This window comes from Eleginops maclovinus, chromosome 24, assembly GCF_036324505.1.
Source record: "Eleginops maclovinus isolate JMC-PN-2008 ecotype Puerto Natales chromosome 24, JC_Emac_rtc_rv5, whole genome shotgun sequence".
Taxonomy (NCBI): domain Eukaryota; kingdom Metazoa; phylum Chordata; class Actinopteri; order Perciformes; family Eleginopidae; genus Eleginops; species Eleginops maclovinus.
The window spans coordinates 3,216,353-3,231,894 of NC_086372.1; the positions used below are offsets into that span (position 1 = coordinate 3,216,353).

General features: G+C 47.2%; 1 protein-coding gene across 3 annotated transcripts in view; it reads left to right on the forward strand.

Moving 5' to 3' along the window:
- nrp2a (neuropilin 2a) overlaps positions 1–15,542 on the forward strand; it is a 51,512-nt gene that overhangs the window by 2,454 nt on the left and 33,516 nt on the right. For all 3 annotated transcript variants that reach the window (XM_063877993.1, XM_063877994.1, XM_063877996.1), the window contains exons 2-3: positions 5,920–6,097; positions 13,742–13,923. In XM_063877993.1, the coding sequence (XP_063734063.1) occupies positions 5,920–6,097; positions 13,742–13,923 (360 nt within the window). The remainder of the gene's footprint in view (positions 1–5,919; positions 6,098–13,741; positions 13,924–15,542) is intronic.

Sequence of the window (15,542 nt, forward strand, 5' to 3'; positions counted from 1 at the left end):
ATGCCAGAGGGAACAGAGGCTGAAGGAGACAGAAACAGGGAGGTTCAGAGCGACAGAGAGAGATGTGAGGGGACAGGGACTGCAGAGAAGAATGGGAGGCGGATGCAAAGCTGTAAGGCACAGAAAAATGCGCGTTCACCAGGTCAGGAATAAGAAAGAGGAGGATTTATGGGGGGTGAATTGTGCATCGGAGTGAGGAGAGGGCAACATCAAAGCGTGCAGGGGTCACAGAGTTAAAATGTCACTGGACTAGGGAACAGAGCGCGTTGAGGGGGTTATAAAGTGACACTGGTCCCGTGTGAGGCAGCTAAAGGGAAATGAAAGAAGTGTTTTTAAAAGATGCTCTTGTGAAACATAACTGGATTCACATCCAAGCTTTTGATGATCGACTCCATCTGGTTGGAGCAGCTTGGTACATTTCCAGTGGCAGAAAAGGTTTCCATTAAAATGTTTTGAAGCGAAAATGATGCATGGCTGAGGCCTCTCTGCGAGAAGTGTGGAAGTGTAGAGGTAAATGACCCATGACATATTTCCAGTTGGGGCCCCCTGCTTGTGGCGTCCTCCCCCTTTTTCATTTCTCCAGACCTATTTGCTGCAATCTTAACACCCGAACAGAGAGACTTCTCATCCACTTGTACTGTAATCACAATAGTTTGACTCAGTGACATGTGCATCAATTACTCCTCACTACAAGCATTAATATTCAGGCCATTAAGCAGCTCATTTGCATGTTTATTGAGTGGGCGGCTGTGCATCCTCTCTACCTATGGTATCAACTTCTCCCAGAGTTGGATTTCCACTCATTTAATCATTTATTTTCCACATGTGTTTGCCTGGCTCACTTTCATTTTTATCTCCCTCCTTTGTCTGCATTTATTTTTTTTATTTGTTTTCGTCTCTCCCTCTACACGGCGCCCTTCAGTTCTTTGCATTTCCCCCGTGTTTTAATCGGCCACAGAGGTATCAGCTGCGAAAAACAAGGTCACCTATTAGCATTCATTGCCAAAGACAAACGGAGCGGCCCGTTCAATACCAGTCAGGTATGAGAGTCACAGGCTGGTGCCAAAGCCCTGGAACAGCCCGCCGCACTGGGGGTGAAATTAAAAACAAGACCCCCATAAATAAAACAGAGCCTGGTCTTTCACTCTGTCGCATTAACCGCACGGGAGGGGGTCTTAACGGGAGCTCAGGGACAGGTTTAGATGAGAGCTGAAAGGGGGTTAGCATTGTCAAGAGGCAAAGCGTTTTAAATTTACTCTAAGTCACACGCGGGGTTAAAGAGGAAAGGGTGTGAATTAAAAACACAGAAGTGCAATTCCCCCCCAGGAAAGGTTCTTTTTTTCAGCACCACTGAAAGGTAACACTGTGTGGGGTGGGGGGGGGCAAAGGGTAGCAACAAATCACCAAGACTCCCGCAGCAAAGCTCCATTCTTCACAGCTATGCCTCGCCGGTGCGGGCTCAGTTTCTCCTCTTCAGACGGGGACAGGTTTTGTGGAGAAGTGCTTCGGCTGCCGCACAGAGACAAAGCAGAGCACCAGGGGAGACGGAGACATGATACTGCAGGCAGGTAGTGTTTAGGATTAGGCCCACACCATTAGCCCCCTGCAGGCCCTCAGCAGCCATCTGTTTACCCGATTGATCCATTGATCCATTGATCAGGATGGCCAGTGCATTTAGCTGATTAGCATGGGGCACTTATCCTGTTAGGGAGGGAGGAGAGAGAGAAGAGAACATGGGGAGAGGAGGAAAAGAGGATTTGGGGATATTATCTTCCTTTGATGCAGCTTTTGTTGGTTCTTAAAAGAAAGAAATCCTTACTTAAACACATAGAGCCGAGTTTAACAAAGAGCTATTGTGTGTGGATGTTGCATTTCCTGGCTGCTTGTAGTTGAGTGGGGAGATTTGTTGTTTAATCTGGAAGAAAACTGATGTAGAATCCATCTGAAACATCAATACAGGTTATATATGCCACAAATATACATGCACATTTTAGTAAGGGATAAAAACGTCTAGCTTATAACTGTTGTCCACTTTTATAGAAAAGGATTTAATAAAGAATACAATTTAATTCAAGTAAGGAAAGGAAAACAATGTCTCCTCAAAAGTTTACGAACCAGCATCTTGAAGATATTGAATTGTTTATAAGTGAGGATTAATGAGAAATTCAAAACTCTCACACACACTCTCTGCCACTATTACTGCTCACACACTGTCCCTAATCCCCAGAGCGGCGTCATTCTGCCTCAGCATGAAGGTGTTAGAGCCCTCCCTCCTCACCCTCTCCCTCTCCTGGGTCCAGTCTAGTGTGGAATGGGTGAGATTAAAAGCAAGTCGGAGAGACAACCCCTGCTCTTGACTGAATGGATGAATGGGGCCCACTCTCCCCTCTCATTCCCTCACTCTGGGCGATAGCACTTTTTTAATTAAGGTGGGGGGGTGAGGGAGGGAGGGGCAAAGAGACACTAGGAATGATGGAGGGATTTATCAGCGCCTCTCCTCACACTCGCAGCTTATCCCGGAGCGTGACGCCATACTTCCCCCGATAAGGCTGGCTAATAGAAATGAGAGCGCAGGCGCACACACACACACACACACACACACACACACACACACACACACACACACACACACACACAGTGAGCTAAGACATGCAGACATATGCACATTTACCCAGATAATGAAGATAAAGGCACTCGCAGCGGGCACAAAGACGTCTCGGGGGTTTGGCTTGATCTGGAGTGACTAGCGACTGCACACACACACAGATTTTACTCCACACACTCTTATGAATAACTTCTTCATACACAATCTATCTCCTAAAAACACACACACACACACACACAGCAGTGACATTGTTCTCCTGTAATGGGGATTTGTTCGCAGCGTGGTAGAAACATATGTGGCACTTGGTGTGTGTGTGTGTGTGTGTGTGTGTGTGGGTGTGGGTGTGTGTGTGTGGACAGATTGGCTCCTGGAGTAGAAGAGACAAGAGAGAGAGAGTGCAATTCATGAAGCTCACCAGCAGACCCTGAGTGCTTCCCCCATTTTAATCATCCAACACCACAAGTTCTGCTCTTTCTCACACACACACACACACACACACACACACACACACACACACACACACACACACACACACACACACATATGCATATTTTGTACTCACTAATTGCAACTGACATTAAAGCAATTAGGAAAAACACACACACATCTGTCATCAGATGTATGGATGCTGCTGCATCCCCATCATTCTTCATTTTTTCCTAGCAGCAGCAAACAAACACCCACCCACTCACACAAACTGACACACACACACACACACACACACACACACACACACACACACACACACACACACACACACACATAGTGCCAGCGCTAGTGTGTGTGAGCTGAATGACAGAGGTTTCCCAGTGGGGTCAGTGTCTACAGGGAGCCGCTGGATAGCAGGCATGTCTTAATGAGGCTCGTCAGGCTCTCTGCACACACACACCCACACACACACACACACACACACACACACACACACAGAGTCCCTTCACTCCATCACTTCCCTTACTCACAGCTTCTTTTTTCTCCCCTCCTCACCATCTGTATTTCTCCTTCCTCATCACCTTTTGTCGCCTCTCTCTCTCTCTCTCTCTCTCTCTTCTCTCTCTCTCTCTCTCTCTCTCTCTCTCTCTCTCTCTCTCTCTCTCTCCGCCTGTCACTCGTCCACGCTCTCCCCTCCTCGGTCCTCTCACCCGCCCATCGTACATCACCCCCACCCACCGCCGTCACCCGCCTGCCCGTCCGATCAATCTTCCCTCTTCTTCCTCAATCCATCTTTTACCCATCTTCTCTCCTCTTTCTCAATCCTCCACTTTCATCCTCTCCTTCCATTTTCCTCCCTGCCGTAATCCCCCCTCCTTCCTTTTCCCACTCCCCCCCCCCCACCCCTTCATCCCTCTCGGAGGCCATTGAACGGGCAGCTCAGGGAAAAAAAGTGTCGAGGCTGCAGGATTCTCCCCAAACGGCTTAATCTGGCGAGGCTCTGCGCGCTGATAGCCTCCATAGGCCTCTCCACAATGACTGTCTACACATCAGCAGCAGATAAAGTGATGTGTGTGTGTGTGTGTGGGGGGGGTACTTCTGTCTGTCTCTGTCATTCTTCTCCATCCCTGCTATCTTTTTTGAAATTTTTCAGTTAGCTGTTTCTCCCACCTCGGTCGGCCCGTGTGATTGACAGGCCCTCTGTGTGTGTTTGGATGTGTGTGTGTGTGTGTGTGTGTGTGTGTGTGTGCGTGGGTGGCCGTTTGATCACTGAGCAGCGGTGTGTGTGTGTGGGTGCGTGTGTTTGTGTATAAAAGCGTAGGTGTGCGTTTAAGCACGCATCCCGGTACTGTACGAGCCTTCTCATGTGCACATGTAGCTAAAACCTGTGTGTTGTACATTTGTGTAACGGTGTACAAATGTGTGTGTGTGCATGTGGGCGGCTGGAGTCGTGCACTCGCATGAAATCACCGGCAGCTGTGTGTGCCTGGTGTGTGATAGCGTGGGCATTGCTCCTCTCCAGCAACAAAGTAAGGAAGCCATCGCAGCTCTATCAAATGTCAGAGAATCTTAAGTGTGCCTTTTAAGCACAATAGGCGGTGGAAATGTCAACACTTGAAGGGTCTATTACACTTCAAGCCTTTGGTGTTTTTTTTCTTTCTTTTCCGCTTCCTTTATTGATGCTTCCACAGGAATTTGAAAGAAACAGGCAGGAATATCAACCTATTTATGTCAAGAGCTGATGCATCTCAGTGGCTCCGTGGTTAAGCCCAGTGTTTGTTAGCGCAGTGATAATGGCAGAGCCCCGATAGCTTCATGTAGCCTGCAGGCCGTTTCCCTAGTGGCACACCAGCTACAATATTAAGAAAACATTTGTCTCTTTCAGTTCAATATAAAAAGTTCATTACATTGAGATCCCCCTGGTGCGCACACACACACACACACATACAGCAGTAGGTAGAGAGCCGAACCCCCACCCCTCCACGCTGTTGTCATGGAGAACACGTTGCGCCTTTCCCTCCGTGAAGAATAATAATGCCTGCAAATCTATTCCAATGCAAGAGTAATAAAAGATTGTGCACAATGCTGCGTGTGTGTGTGTGTGTGTGTGTGTGTGTGTATGCATGCAAAACACCCATATACATGTTTCCTTTGTACGTGCATGTGAGTTTATGTGTTTGGCGTGTTTATGGGAGATAACGTGAAGCGCGCGGGCTGCCTTAGCTGTCAGGGCGTACGGGGAGAATAGGGCCTTTGTTGCCGCCTGAGCTTCTCATTACAGAGTCGCTGTGACCCCCAGAACCCCGCTAGACAGGCCGTCTGCGTGTCACTTCCTGTCTCAGCCTGCCGAGCGACGCCATTGGCAGGCTATTGTTCCTGGGAGAGCGTGATAGGATCAGGGAATGTGTCCTAATGTTTGCAGATTGGCTTGCCGGAGCAACAATTACACTTGGTGAACGCTCCCGACGGGGGACTAGAGAGATAAGAGCCTGGGTGTGGAAGAGGGTGGAAGAAAAGCCTCTGTGTTGTCTCCATGTGTGTGTGTGCTCACCAAATGCAGCGTTGATGATCTTTTATTGTTTTAATAGCTTATTCGCTCGCATTGAGAATCCACAATGGAGAAGTTTTTCCAATTTCCTCCAAACTGACAGGCGAAATTGCTTCCTTTGTTTTACTGTTCATTTGTTGCTCATCACATCTTCATGCTGGGAAACAAGGCAAATGAAGGAGAGTCCTCTGAGTCACTGTTATAGGGAGCGTGCCATTTACTGCGGATGGTTGAATGCTTTAGTTTAATGCATCAAATCTGTGTTTAAAGTACATTCACTCTTCAGTGTTTCACCATCAATAACTGCTGTTCTCCCACCTTCCTGTCTCCATCACAGCGGCAAAGTGCGGAGGCATATACGATGCCAGCAAGGCGGGTTACATCACCTCCCCCGGTTACCCTCTGGAGTACCCGCCTCACCAGAACTGCCACTGGACCGTCACGGTGCCGGAGCCCTCGCAGCGCATCGTCCTCAACTTCAACCCGCACTTTGAGATCGAGAGGCTGGACTGCAAGTAAGACCGGAGGGGGCGTAGCGGCTTTTTTGAGATTTCTTGAAAGCTCTCTTCTAGCAGAGTAAAATTGCTTTTACAAATAGGACTTATTATTCTGGCTGAACGATGATTCCTGTTGACTTTTTCATTAGTATGCTGCAGAAGAATTTGCATCCCAATAAGTAATTTCCTGTCGAAGCGCGCAGGTTTTTACATCTTATTATAATTCACTGCCAGCGGTTTGGCTCCATCCCAAGTTGTTGAAACACGTGGACCACAACAGGTCAATTGCAAAGGAAATTATAATTGCAGATACAAGCTTCCTGCAGACCATTAAGTGGACTGCGGTTTTTCTTTTCGTGAAATAATTATTTATGGAGAGAATGGGAGCTCTTTTCAGCTCCTTCCTTCCTCACATTCACAACATTACACACATTACTTCCTGGATGCTGCCCAGTGCCTCCACACACTCTCAGTATTGACCTTTTTAAGGGCTTCTGTGGAGCAAACAACAGCCTTAAATTCCTTGCTCAAGGGAACGTCAGCTGCACAGAGCCCCCACAGTAAAAAACAAGCAGAAATGTGCTCCTATAAGTTTCCACTTCCACAGACAAGCAAAGCTCATCAAAATAAACAGAATGGAAAGAGTGATTCATAATTAGTCCATGTGTTTCTTCAATTGGTGATCTCATACCTTCTGCTTTTGTCCTCTGCCTTTATCAGAACTGTATCAGAAAGACTGGACAGGATGAAAGAAATAAATCGTGAATTTTTGGAAGGTGAAAGGCAGAGCAGGAATAAACACAGAAAGGAAGCAGCCGAAAAGAATTCATCCCAGCTGTTCGTCAGTTTCCTTTCTCAGAGACATGCATAATCCAAATCATGTGGTCTTCTATTGTCTTTGACCTCAGCAGAATGAGGAAGAAGTCGAAGTCTCCTCTGTTTAATCCACTTTTAAACAACCGAGTCAGCGGGAATGTTACAAAATTCCCCCACTTTGAGACTTCTTCGTCTGTTTAAAGTGAACACAGGGAAGATTTGGTCGCTGCAATTACGACTATTTTATCCCCAGGTCCTTTCTTCTCTGTGTAAATTGAAGAATTAAACATCCTACACAAGTGTTTTTGCATTGTTCACTGACAAAGCACTTTGTCTGGCCACTAGAAGAAGAAACTTTCACAGTGCATCAATGGCGGCGTCAGTGAAAGGGTTTTCTAATGATTGTCGATTCTATTCACACGGTTGTGTCTTGTCGCATCGAGCCGGGGAATGTTATTTTGATGTCTCCGCTTTGTGTCTCCTGTTGCTTTTGTCAAAACGTTGCATAATTATCTCCCCTCTCAATACGGTTCTCAGTAATAAACGCTTTTACACCAGCGTCGCAGTTTCAACACGGCAGCACACTGGACTTCCCCGCTGTATGGAGAGGCTCAGCTGTTGATAAGCAGTGTGTCGAGCTCTTTCTCACAGCCCAAGGCGTGCGGGGCAGTCGGAGGCCGAGGGAGGAGGAGGAGAAACTGAAATGGCTCCTATTTTCTCCTCTCCACAGACGCTTTTATTGCGATGTTTTTTTTACACTTGCCTGGAGGAACTGAGGCCTTTGACTGCCCTCTAACACACACTCCCACCCAATCTGCCTTCGTATGAGTGTGTGTTGCAGAGTCGTTGAGCGTGGGTGGTACAAAGGCGTGTGAGTAACTCTGCAAGCATGTGAGCCAATATTGCTCCTCTTCCCTCTACTCTACATCCATCTACCCATCCCTTCTCCTAGTGATAACCCACGTTCTGAAGGCCCATTAGAGGGAGAACGGATCACGGCTACATTTATTTATGCATAACCTCGAACACTAATGTGTTTGCCCTTCTGTGTTTCATGGAGGAGGCATTTCCCTTTGGGGCGCAGCAGAAATAAGTGGAAAAAGTCAAAGTACAGCTCGATACTCCTGCCCTCTGTGTCCTGCGCTATGCTTTTTACCAGGATTGATCGAGCCTTGTAGCACCGTTACGGGTAGCTTCCTCTTCTTGCCTGTATGATTAGCCACGGCTGTGTGAGGGAGCTGAGATTTCTGCATGTTTTCACGGTCCTCTGCGAGGGTTGGGGGAGGCTGCAGGGGTGGAAGGCTCACCATCTTGGTCAAGGCTGAAAATCTGCATGACAGCTGGGATTACAGAGAAACTCGAGCCGTGTGTTACCTGCAGAGCTACGTTTCCTGTACTGCTGATCGTGGAAAATACACAGTGCTACGGTCACAAAGATTGTTGAAGGACACATGTTTCCAGTGGTTTCGCTTCAGAACACATGCACGTAGACACTTAGGCCCTTATAAAAACTAGAAAAGTGCTTGGTCAGCCCAGGCAAGGGCTCGGAGTTGTGGCTAATATCCCTAGCCAGCTGGAGATTTTCCCTCCGTGGGTTCAAACAGTCAGCAATCGGACGGTGCGCCGCGGCTCTGCTGCAGCAATCAAATCCTGGGCTCTATGCAGGCGCTCCGTGTCTGAGGTGGCACTTTAATTCAGGATTTCATTTCAGGGGGAGTCCGACCGCGTGCCAAATAGCTCTTACCTCCAGGTTGCCAGCCGATTGATGTGAACTAAATGTAATAAAGGCTAGATGAAATATCAGGCCCATATCTCTAATGCAATCTGCCATCACCGAGCCCCAGGATGCTACCTAGTGATATACCAGGAGCTGAGGAGAGCTGGAGATTCTCCCTCTCTTTCCTACCTTTTGTGCTTTCATTCTCCCTCTCCCCTATAGCCTGAGGACGGAGCGTTTTATTTCTACACACTTGAAACACAGACGCGGGTCATAAAACCGAAGGCAGCCCAGAAGATCCATTTCTTCCACCTATGTGGTTTTTATTTCCTCACTCTTATTCAGTTATTTGTTATTGACTGCAGCCTGAGGGCGGGGGGGGGGGGATTTGATGATATAACTTTATGTAACTTCACGCACAAAGCTGTAAATCCTTCGGCCCGTGACACACAGCAAGGAGCTTCACCGACACATGGTGGCAACTCCCTTGGTGTGTTTCCATATGTGTGTGTGTGTGCATGATATCACCCTCTTACTAATACCCAAAGGGGGCGCAGAGAGGTGTGGGATCAATGTCTGTATTCCGCTTGTAATGGGAAATCCATAGATGATCAGCAAGGGCCAGGGGCAAGGATGGAGGGAGACGAAGAGCAGGAGGAGGGTGATGGTCAGGGATGAAAGGAGAGACAGTTGAGTGGCTAGAGGTCACGACTAAAGGGAGTTGTTCAGGTTCTGATGCGTCAATATCTGGCGCTTGGTCTGCGTTTAGGACAAGATCACGGTCATCAGTGTCCGGTCATCGCTGTATGAAGTCAAAGATGGGATTCTTTATAGGAACTGTGTCTGGATGAATGCAAACGCAGCATTGGAAGATCTAAATACCTGCTGATGTTTGCTCAGACGCAGTTATAGTCTGATGTTTCAGATCGATGGCGCACTAGAAGGTCTGGGGCCGAGCGCAGACGGCCTGTGGTCGGCGGTTTGCCCCGGTCATGTGTAAGTATCAGTCTGTGATGGACAGCAGGAGAGGGAGGGAGGTGAGGCAGGAGCGCACAAGGAAGAGGAGTGCTATTTGTTTTTGGGGCTAGATTGAAGATGGCAGGCCCTGTGGATCTGCAGGGATTTCGCTCGCAGCATCTAGTTAATATTTCAGAGGCACTTATGGTTTATTAGAGTCCCTTTTGAGAGGCGGGAGGAGCGAGTGTGTAGACACTTGTGTAGCTGGGCATGTGTCTACTGTACCACCCTCCGCCTTCCTTAATTTCAGCTCCAGCAGAGAGGGAGAAGAAGGAAGCGACAGACGTCTCTTCGTTGTTTACCCGATCGTGATCTGGTGGGTTTCCGTGCTCTGAGAGGGGAAAAAAGGCTGGAAATACAATGCAGCAGAGAGGGAAAATCATTTCAACTGAAGGCCCCGAGAGTGTGAGCGCAGCCAAGTTTGGTTTGCTGATGTTCCCAAACAGCTGTTGCTCTTTTACAGGCATAAACAAAATAAATCAGACGACCATGACGCGCCCGCAGCAAATTACGTGTTAATCTTTTGTGTAATTTTGACGCTCCCAGTGAATGCTTTGTGTAAAGTAAATAATAAGCAAGATCCCACGCTATTTCTTTCACTAACAGGTAGTTAAGTGAGAATTTCTGCAGATTTTGACATTCCTGAGTAAGATGAAGAGCCCTAAATGCTATAAAAGTCAAGTTGAGAGCCCTGTGAATACACTGTGTATGTTATGTTGTTCTACACTGAGGTGCCTGAGCCTGCGGGGAACATCTCTATCCTGAACAAACAGCAAAGGTGTGAAAGGCAATTAGCTGTTGTGGTGTACAGGCGGAGTGATATATGAGAGCAGAGGATGAGAAGACATGTCTGGACTGGTGCAGAATTACTGGCCCTTAAGGGTTTTTAGTTTCCTTAACCCCTCTCCCTCTGCTCCGGCTATCTTCCCAGGGAGAAATGAGGGGAGGGTTCAAAACGGTGCCCCCGTAATGGCTCCCTAAACACAGCCAGACGGGGGGACGGGTGGTGTCAGACATGAGGCCGGGTTTGGAGCAAAACAACCACCCTAATGGAATCTGGATGTGGGGCGTAATGTGTGTGTGTTTTATATATGTGTGTGTCGGGGAATGCGTTCAAGTGTTTGAGAGAGACAGACATGGGGCTCTCACACGTCAGGGGCCTCATGCATGTATTCATCAGAGCCCGGGGAGAGGCTGAGCGAGCAGGGTCAATAATCACATCTGAGGAACACTCACTCGCTGATGCTAATCCACGACAGGAGAGAGCGAGACAGACGGAGAGAGACCCACTCCAAAATCAATTAAAACCTAATTAGGCTCTCAGCTCTTTCGCAGGCCTTTTATCCTCTGTTTGTGACGAGTGTGTGCGCGCGCCTGTGTTTGTCCACATCTGCGCGTGCACACGTCTCTCTGTCTCCATGTGTGTGTTTGTTGGCACTTGTTTGAGTGTGTGTGTTTTCCCTAAGCATGTGTCAGTTACAGCCCTAAGCAGGCGTACTTAGGGATAGCCGTGGCTCTTACAGGCTCACCGTGGGAGCTTGCAGCTAAAGCCTTCCCCGATCGCCTCCGTAAAGCAGGATTACAACCAAGACGTCCTTAAGAGAATCGCACTTCTTTACTCACCCGCACAAATGCAACTTCTGTGCAGATTTGCTTAAACCGCCACACTGAAAATCACATGTCTCAGCACAAAGTCTCCTTTAGAGAGAAATGTCATCTGTCCCTGAATAATTCACCGACATTCGTCCATGCTGATGCACAGATATAATGTGAAACTGTGAAAGAGCACTCCTGCGATTTAGTATTGCACTTCCATACAGTGGAGAGCCCCAAGGGGGGGGCTGAGAGATTGCATTGCTGCACCAGCAGAGGCAGATAAATATCCCGACTTTTAGTCAAAAATGAAGGATCCTGCAGGTCCCAATCCAACTCCATACCACCTCTCTTTAGACTGAACTTACAGCTTGTGGGGCAAACAGGCCTGCGAGAGGGTGCTGCATGACAATAAATGTATCTACTATGGTATTTTTGTTTACCTTTTGATGTAAATAAGGTGCTCAAGTGCATACAAATCATTTTTAAAAAGCCAATAGAGCTTGTTTATCCAAAAAAGTGCCATGAGAGGATCTTCAGGGCCCAAGAACAAAGGTACAAGTCTGAAATAATTAATAAAAAAAGGCCAATTTTTGCTTTCATTCCATCTGATGCTTATTTATAAACTGTAGTTTGCAAAAGTCGTCCCTGGGCACTGCAGGTTGAGTGTCCCTGCGTCAGACTTCCATAACTGCCCAATGATCTTGCATATGGCCAACAGTGTTGTGGAGACATGACAGTCGTGTTGCAGTATTTCCATACTTTGATCCTTACCTGTGCATGTGCCACTTTGACCCAGATTAAATTGGCTGGGATTATCCCCCCATCAGCAGTCTTAGCTTCAATGCTCTGTGTAGGAATCAACATACTGCAGGAGTGAGATAGCCAAAAAAGAGGCTTACTGACTCTCCTTAATCCACGTTTTATTTCCAAGCCGCAGTACAAAGGCAGTCTTAGTGCTTCAGATGCCATAAAGGAACACAGCCTAGAGCTGATTGCTACCTCTCAGCTTTGCTTAATACTTTCAGTCTGAGTTTGTTTCCTGTTTAGAATATTAGCAAAGATGCGGTGTTTAAAAAGTGTCTGAAAAACTCAGAGACGTCTGCAGCTTCAAAGCACCCATCACAGTAATTAGCGAAACAACAGAGCGGGCCCGTTGTCTTTCTGACGGCTTCGTCATAGGAACTAATTGAGACGAGTGTGTTTGCATGAGTGTGTGTGACGGGAGGGCGTGCTCCGTGTAGCTGCGGGGCTCGTGTGGCGATGCAGTTAGTTACGCAGGGAATCACAATATGGGGGGTGAGGAGACACTTAGAGGAGCACTGTAGAGAGGAACAGACTGGGATAAATATTATGGAGAGCAAAATTACAAGGAAACGTTTCACAGTTGCGCGTCTCCAAATACAATAACACGCATGTTTGGCTGAAAATGGAGGTGGAAGAGTGACGATTACCTTTAGTATAATTGCCAGTTTAGGATTAACTCACTTAAAGCGGCACTGGAGCGCACAAACAGAAATTAAGGAGTTTTCCACACCTTCCAATATAGTCACACAACCCCAAATGATTACCTTTTAAACCCTGGGGTTCTCCGGCTGCCTCTCTTAATCATATCAACAGTGCAGTGGTGCAAATTACAAGAGGTAATGCACAGAAGGACTGTGTTTTATAGTAAATAACCGTTTACAACTATATTCACCGGTCTTTCCCTCTTTCTCTGTACTTTATATGGACATAAAAAGATATATTTAAGCTCGCAACAGTGTCATGTGATGCATATGCTATGTTAATAATGTTAGAGGGATGACACACAAGCTATTTCAGGATCAGCCAGGTGGGCTTCCTCAGCCTCTCTCTCATAAAACCACTCACACACACACACACACACACACACAAGCACACTGAGCTGACAGTGAAGAATTTGCTTCATCGTTCAGGGTCAGCTGGCTAGTCAAAGGTTATAATGAGCTGAGTGTGCAAGCATGTGGAAGCTAAAAGCAAACGCCCCACATTTATTTATCTTAAATCATCTTCTTAGGCTGCTAACACTCCCTGTGTCGTCACCTGTCCTCTGTCCAAGGCGGTTTATTCTTTCATGAACTGTCTTATTTTCACACTTTCCTTAATGAATCCATTCAAGTATCGAGCATTCTTCCTCCCTTTTGAACCAAGATGTGTGGATGTAAAAGGGATCTGCATGTGTTTTCCTGAGCTTTATTGATTGCAGATGAGGGGAAAGACTTCAAGTAAGGTGAACATCTTTAACTGAAGTCAGTGGAAGATATATTTACTTGTGTCTTAGTGGTATGTTGTGTCCCTTAATGCTCGGCTTGGACGCTGTGTATCCTGACCTGAGGCTTAATAGGTGCACACCTGTCTGTGTTTTATTAGCTTAGCCCTCTATGTTTATCCTCACATTGCCACCCTCCGTCTATCTCCTTAATTCCTTCCAAGCTCAATGCAAGCTGAACTTTTTTTTAAGGGACAGGAAATAATCTGGCTTTTTGTTTTTTCATCAGGTACGACTTCATCGAGATCCGTGACGGGACTTCAGAAAATTCCGATGTTCTGGGTCGGCACTGCAGCAACATCGCCCCGGCACCCATCATCTCGTCCGGATCCTCCCTGCAGATCCGATTCGTCTCGGACTACGCTCACCAGGGGGCGGGCTTCTCTCTGCGCTACGAGGTCTTCAAAACAGGTGAGTGGTGGACCTGAAACACGATTGGCTGTTGAGAATATGAAAGTAGCAGTAACACAAAGAACATTTCAAACAATAGAGTGATCTGTTTGAATCTTCTCTGTCTGGAAACAATTGAAGAAGACTCTTTTTGGTCAAATCTTTCAATAAATAAACAAGAGTAGGATTTCATGTTTGATACTCCGCAGCGAGCAAAGTGTTTCTGACTCTTCTGATGTTCCTACACTTTGATTTAATACAGTCTTTTATCAGTTTTACATAGTACTGATGTGAAGTTTGAAACTCAAAGGATAGCATCTGATTTATGTTGCTTTCTATAGAGACAGAAACCAGGCTCCGCCGCTCATGGCGTACAATCTGTCTCAATGTCTTCAAAGTAATATCAAGGTATTTAAATGTTGTGGGAAACATGAGTCTGAACTTTTCCACACTCTGAACCCAATATAAAGACTCCGCTGTGCATTGAAACTCAAGTTAATGATTTTGTCTTTGTTAATGGCCCGAATCTTGTGATCGTTCACCCCGACACTCTTAAAACAATTTACATCAGCAGCGGCAGCCGTGCATGTAGACAACAGTTTAAGAGAGGGGAGAAAAACGACTTTCCAGCCGCCTGAAAGCATGTGAGGAATGCCTGCTTAATTGGAGTAGGATCCGCTTCCTCTGGGGAGATGGGGGGGGGGGGGGGGGGTGATGGAGAGAGCTCCAAGGCAAGTTAAAGTTGGACTTAAGGTTAAAGGTTTACGAGTGGAGGCGGTGGAGAGGAGATTGATGGGGATGAGTGTGTGGCGAAATGGAATTTTCCAGAGGTCGTGGAAGCGCACTGCAGGTGAGATTTTAGTGGGAAGTTTATTTGTGTGTAGTACAAGGACAGGTGAAATGGTCAGGCAGCCTTGAGGCAGTTAACAGATTTATGTCCAGGAGTCACCAGCTGATTGTGTTAGCTGCATGAGCCACCATTCACTGTATCCACATTCTCAGGTGAACCCATTGAAGAAAGTGAAAGCCCCAAAATAGCGTTGAGTAACCCCCTCCCACCTCGGAAAAACATCTCCGTTTTTGTGTGAACCGAACGTGACCCAGATTTGACGTTCAGTTCAGCTCCGTTACCAAGGCCACCAGCTCGAACCCCGTCACTGTAACAGTGTAGATTGCATCTGTATCACACACACATACCCGGCTGGATTGAAGCCTGGTGTATGGGGGATGCAGTTGCCATGGCTTTAACAAGATCCCGGTATAAATTCGGGGGGGGGGATAAGAGATTGTGTCAGTGTGTGAGCACATGTAGGTGTCTGCTCGCTGCATGTGTGGGTGGTTCCACTCAGCTTGTTGTGTGAGATGTCTGTATGTATTGGTGTGTGGGCGGAGTGATAGATGCACGTGCGTGTGCGTGTGTGTGGAGGGAGAGACAGACGCAGGAGGGAAATGATTGGGGTGAGGGGAGACAGACCGACGTAGCAGGAGTGAATATGTATTCGGGATGCGTGATTGAGGCCATCTGTTAATTGCGGCGTTTCCACGGTTTCTCATCAGAGCTGTTTGTCTTTTTGGACCGCGGGTTTCCACTAAACACAGCTCTCAACTTCTGAACGCAGAGATCCCGCCTGAGATGCGTT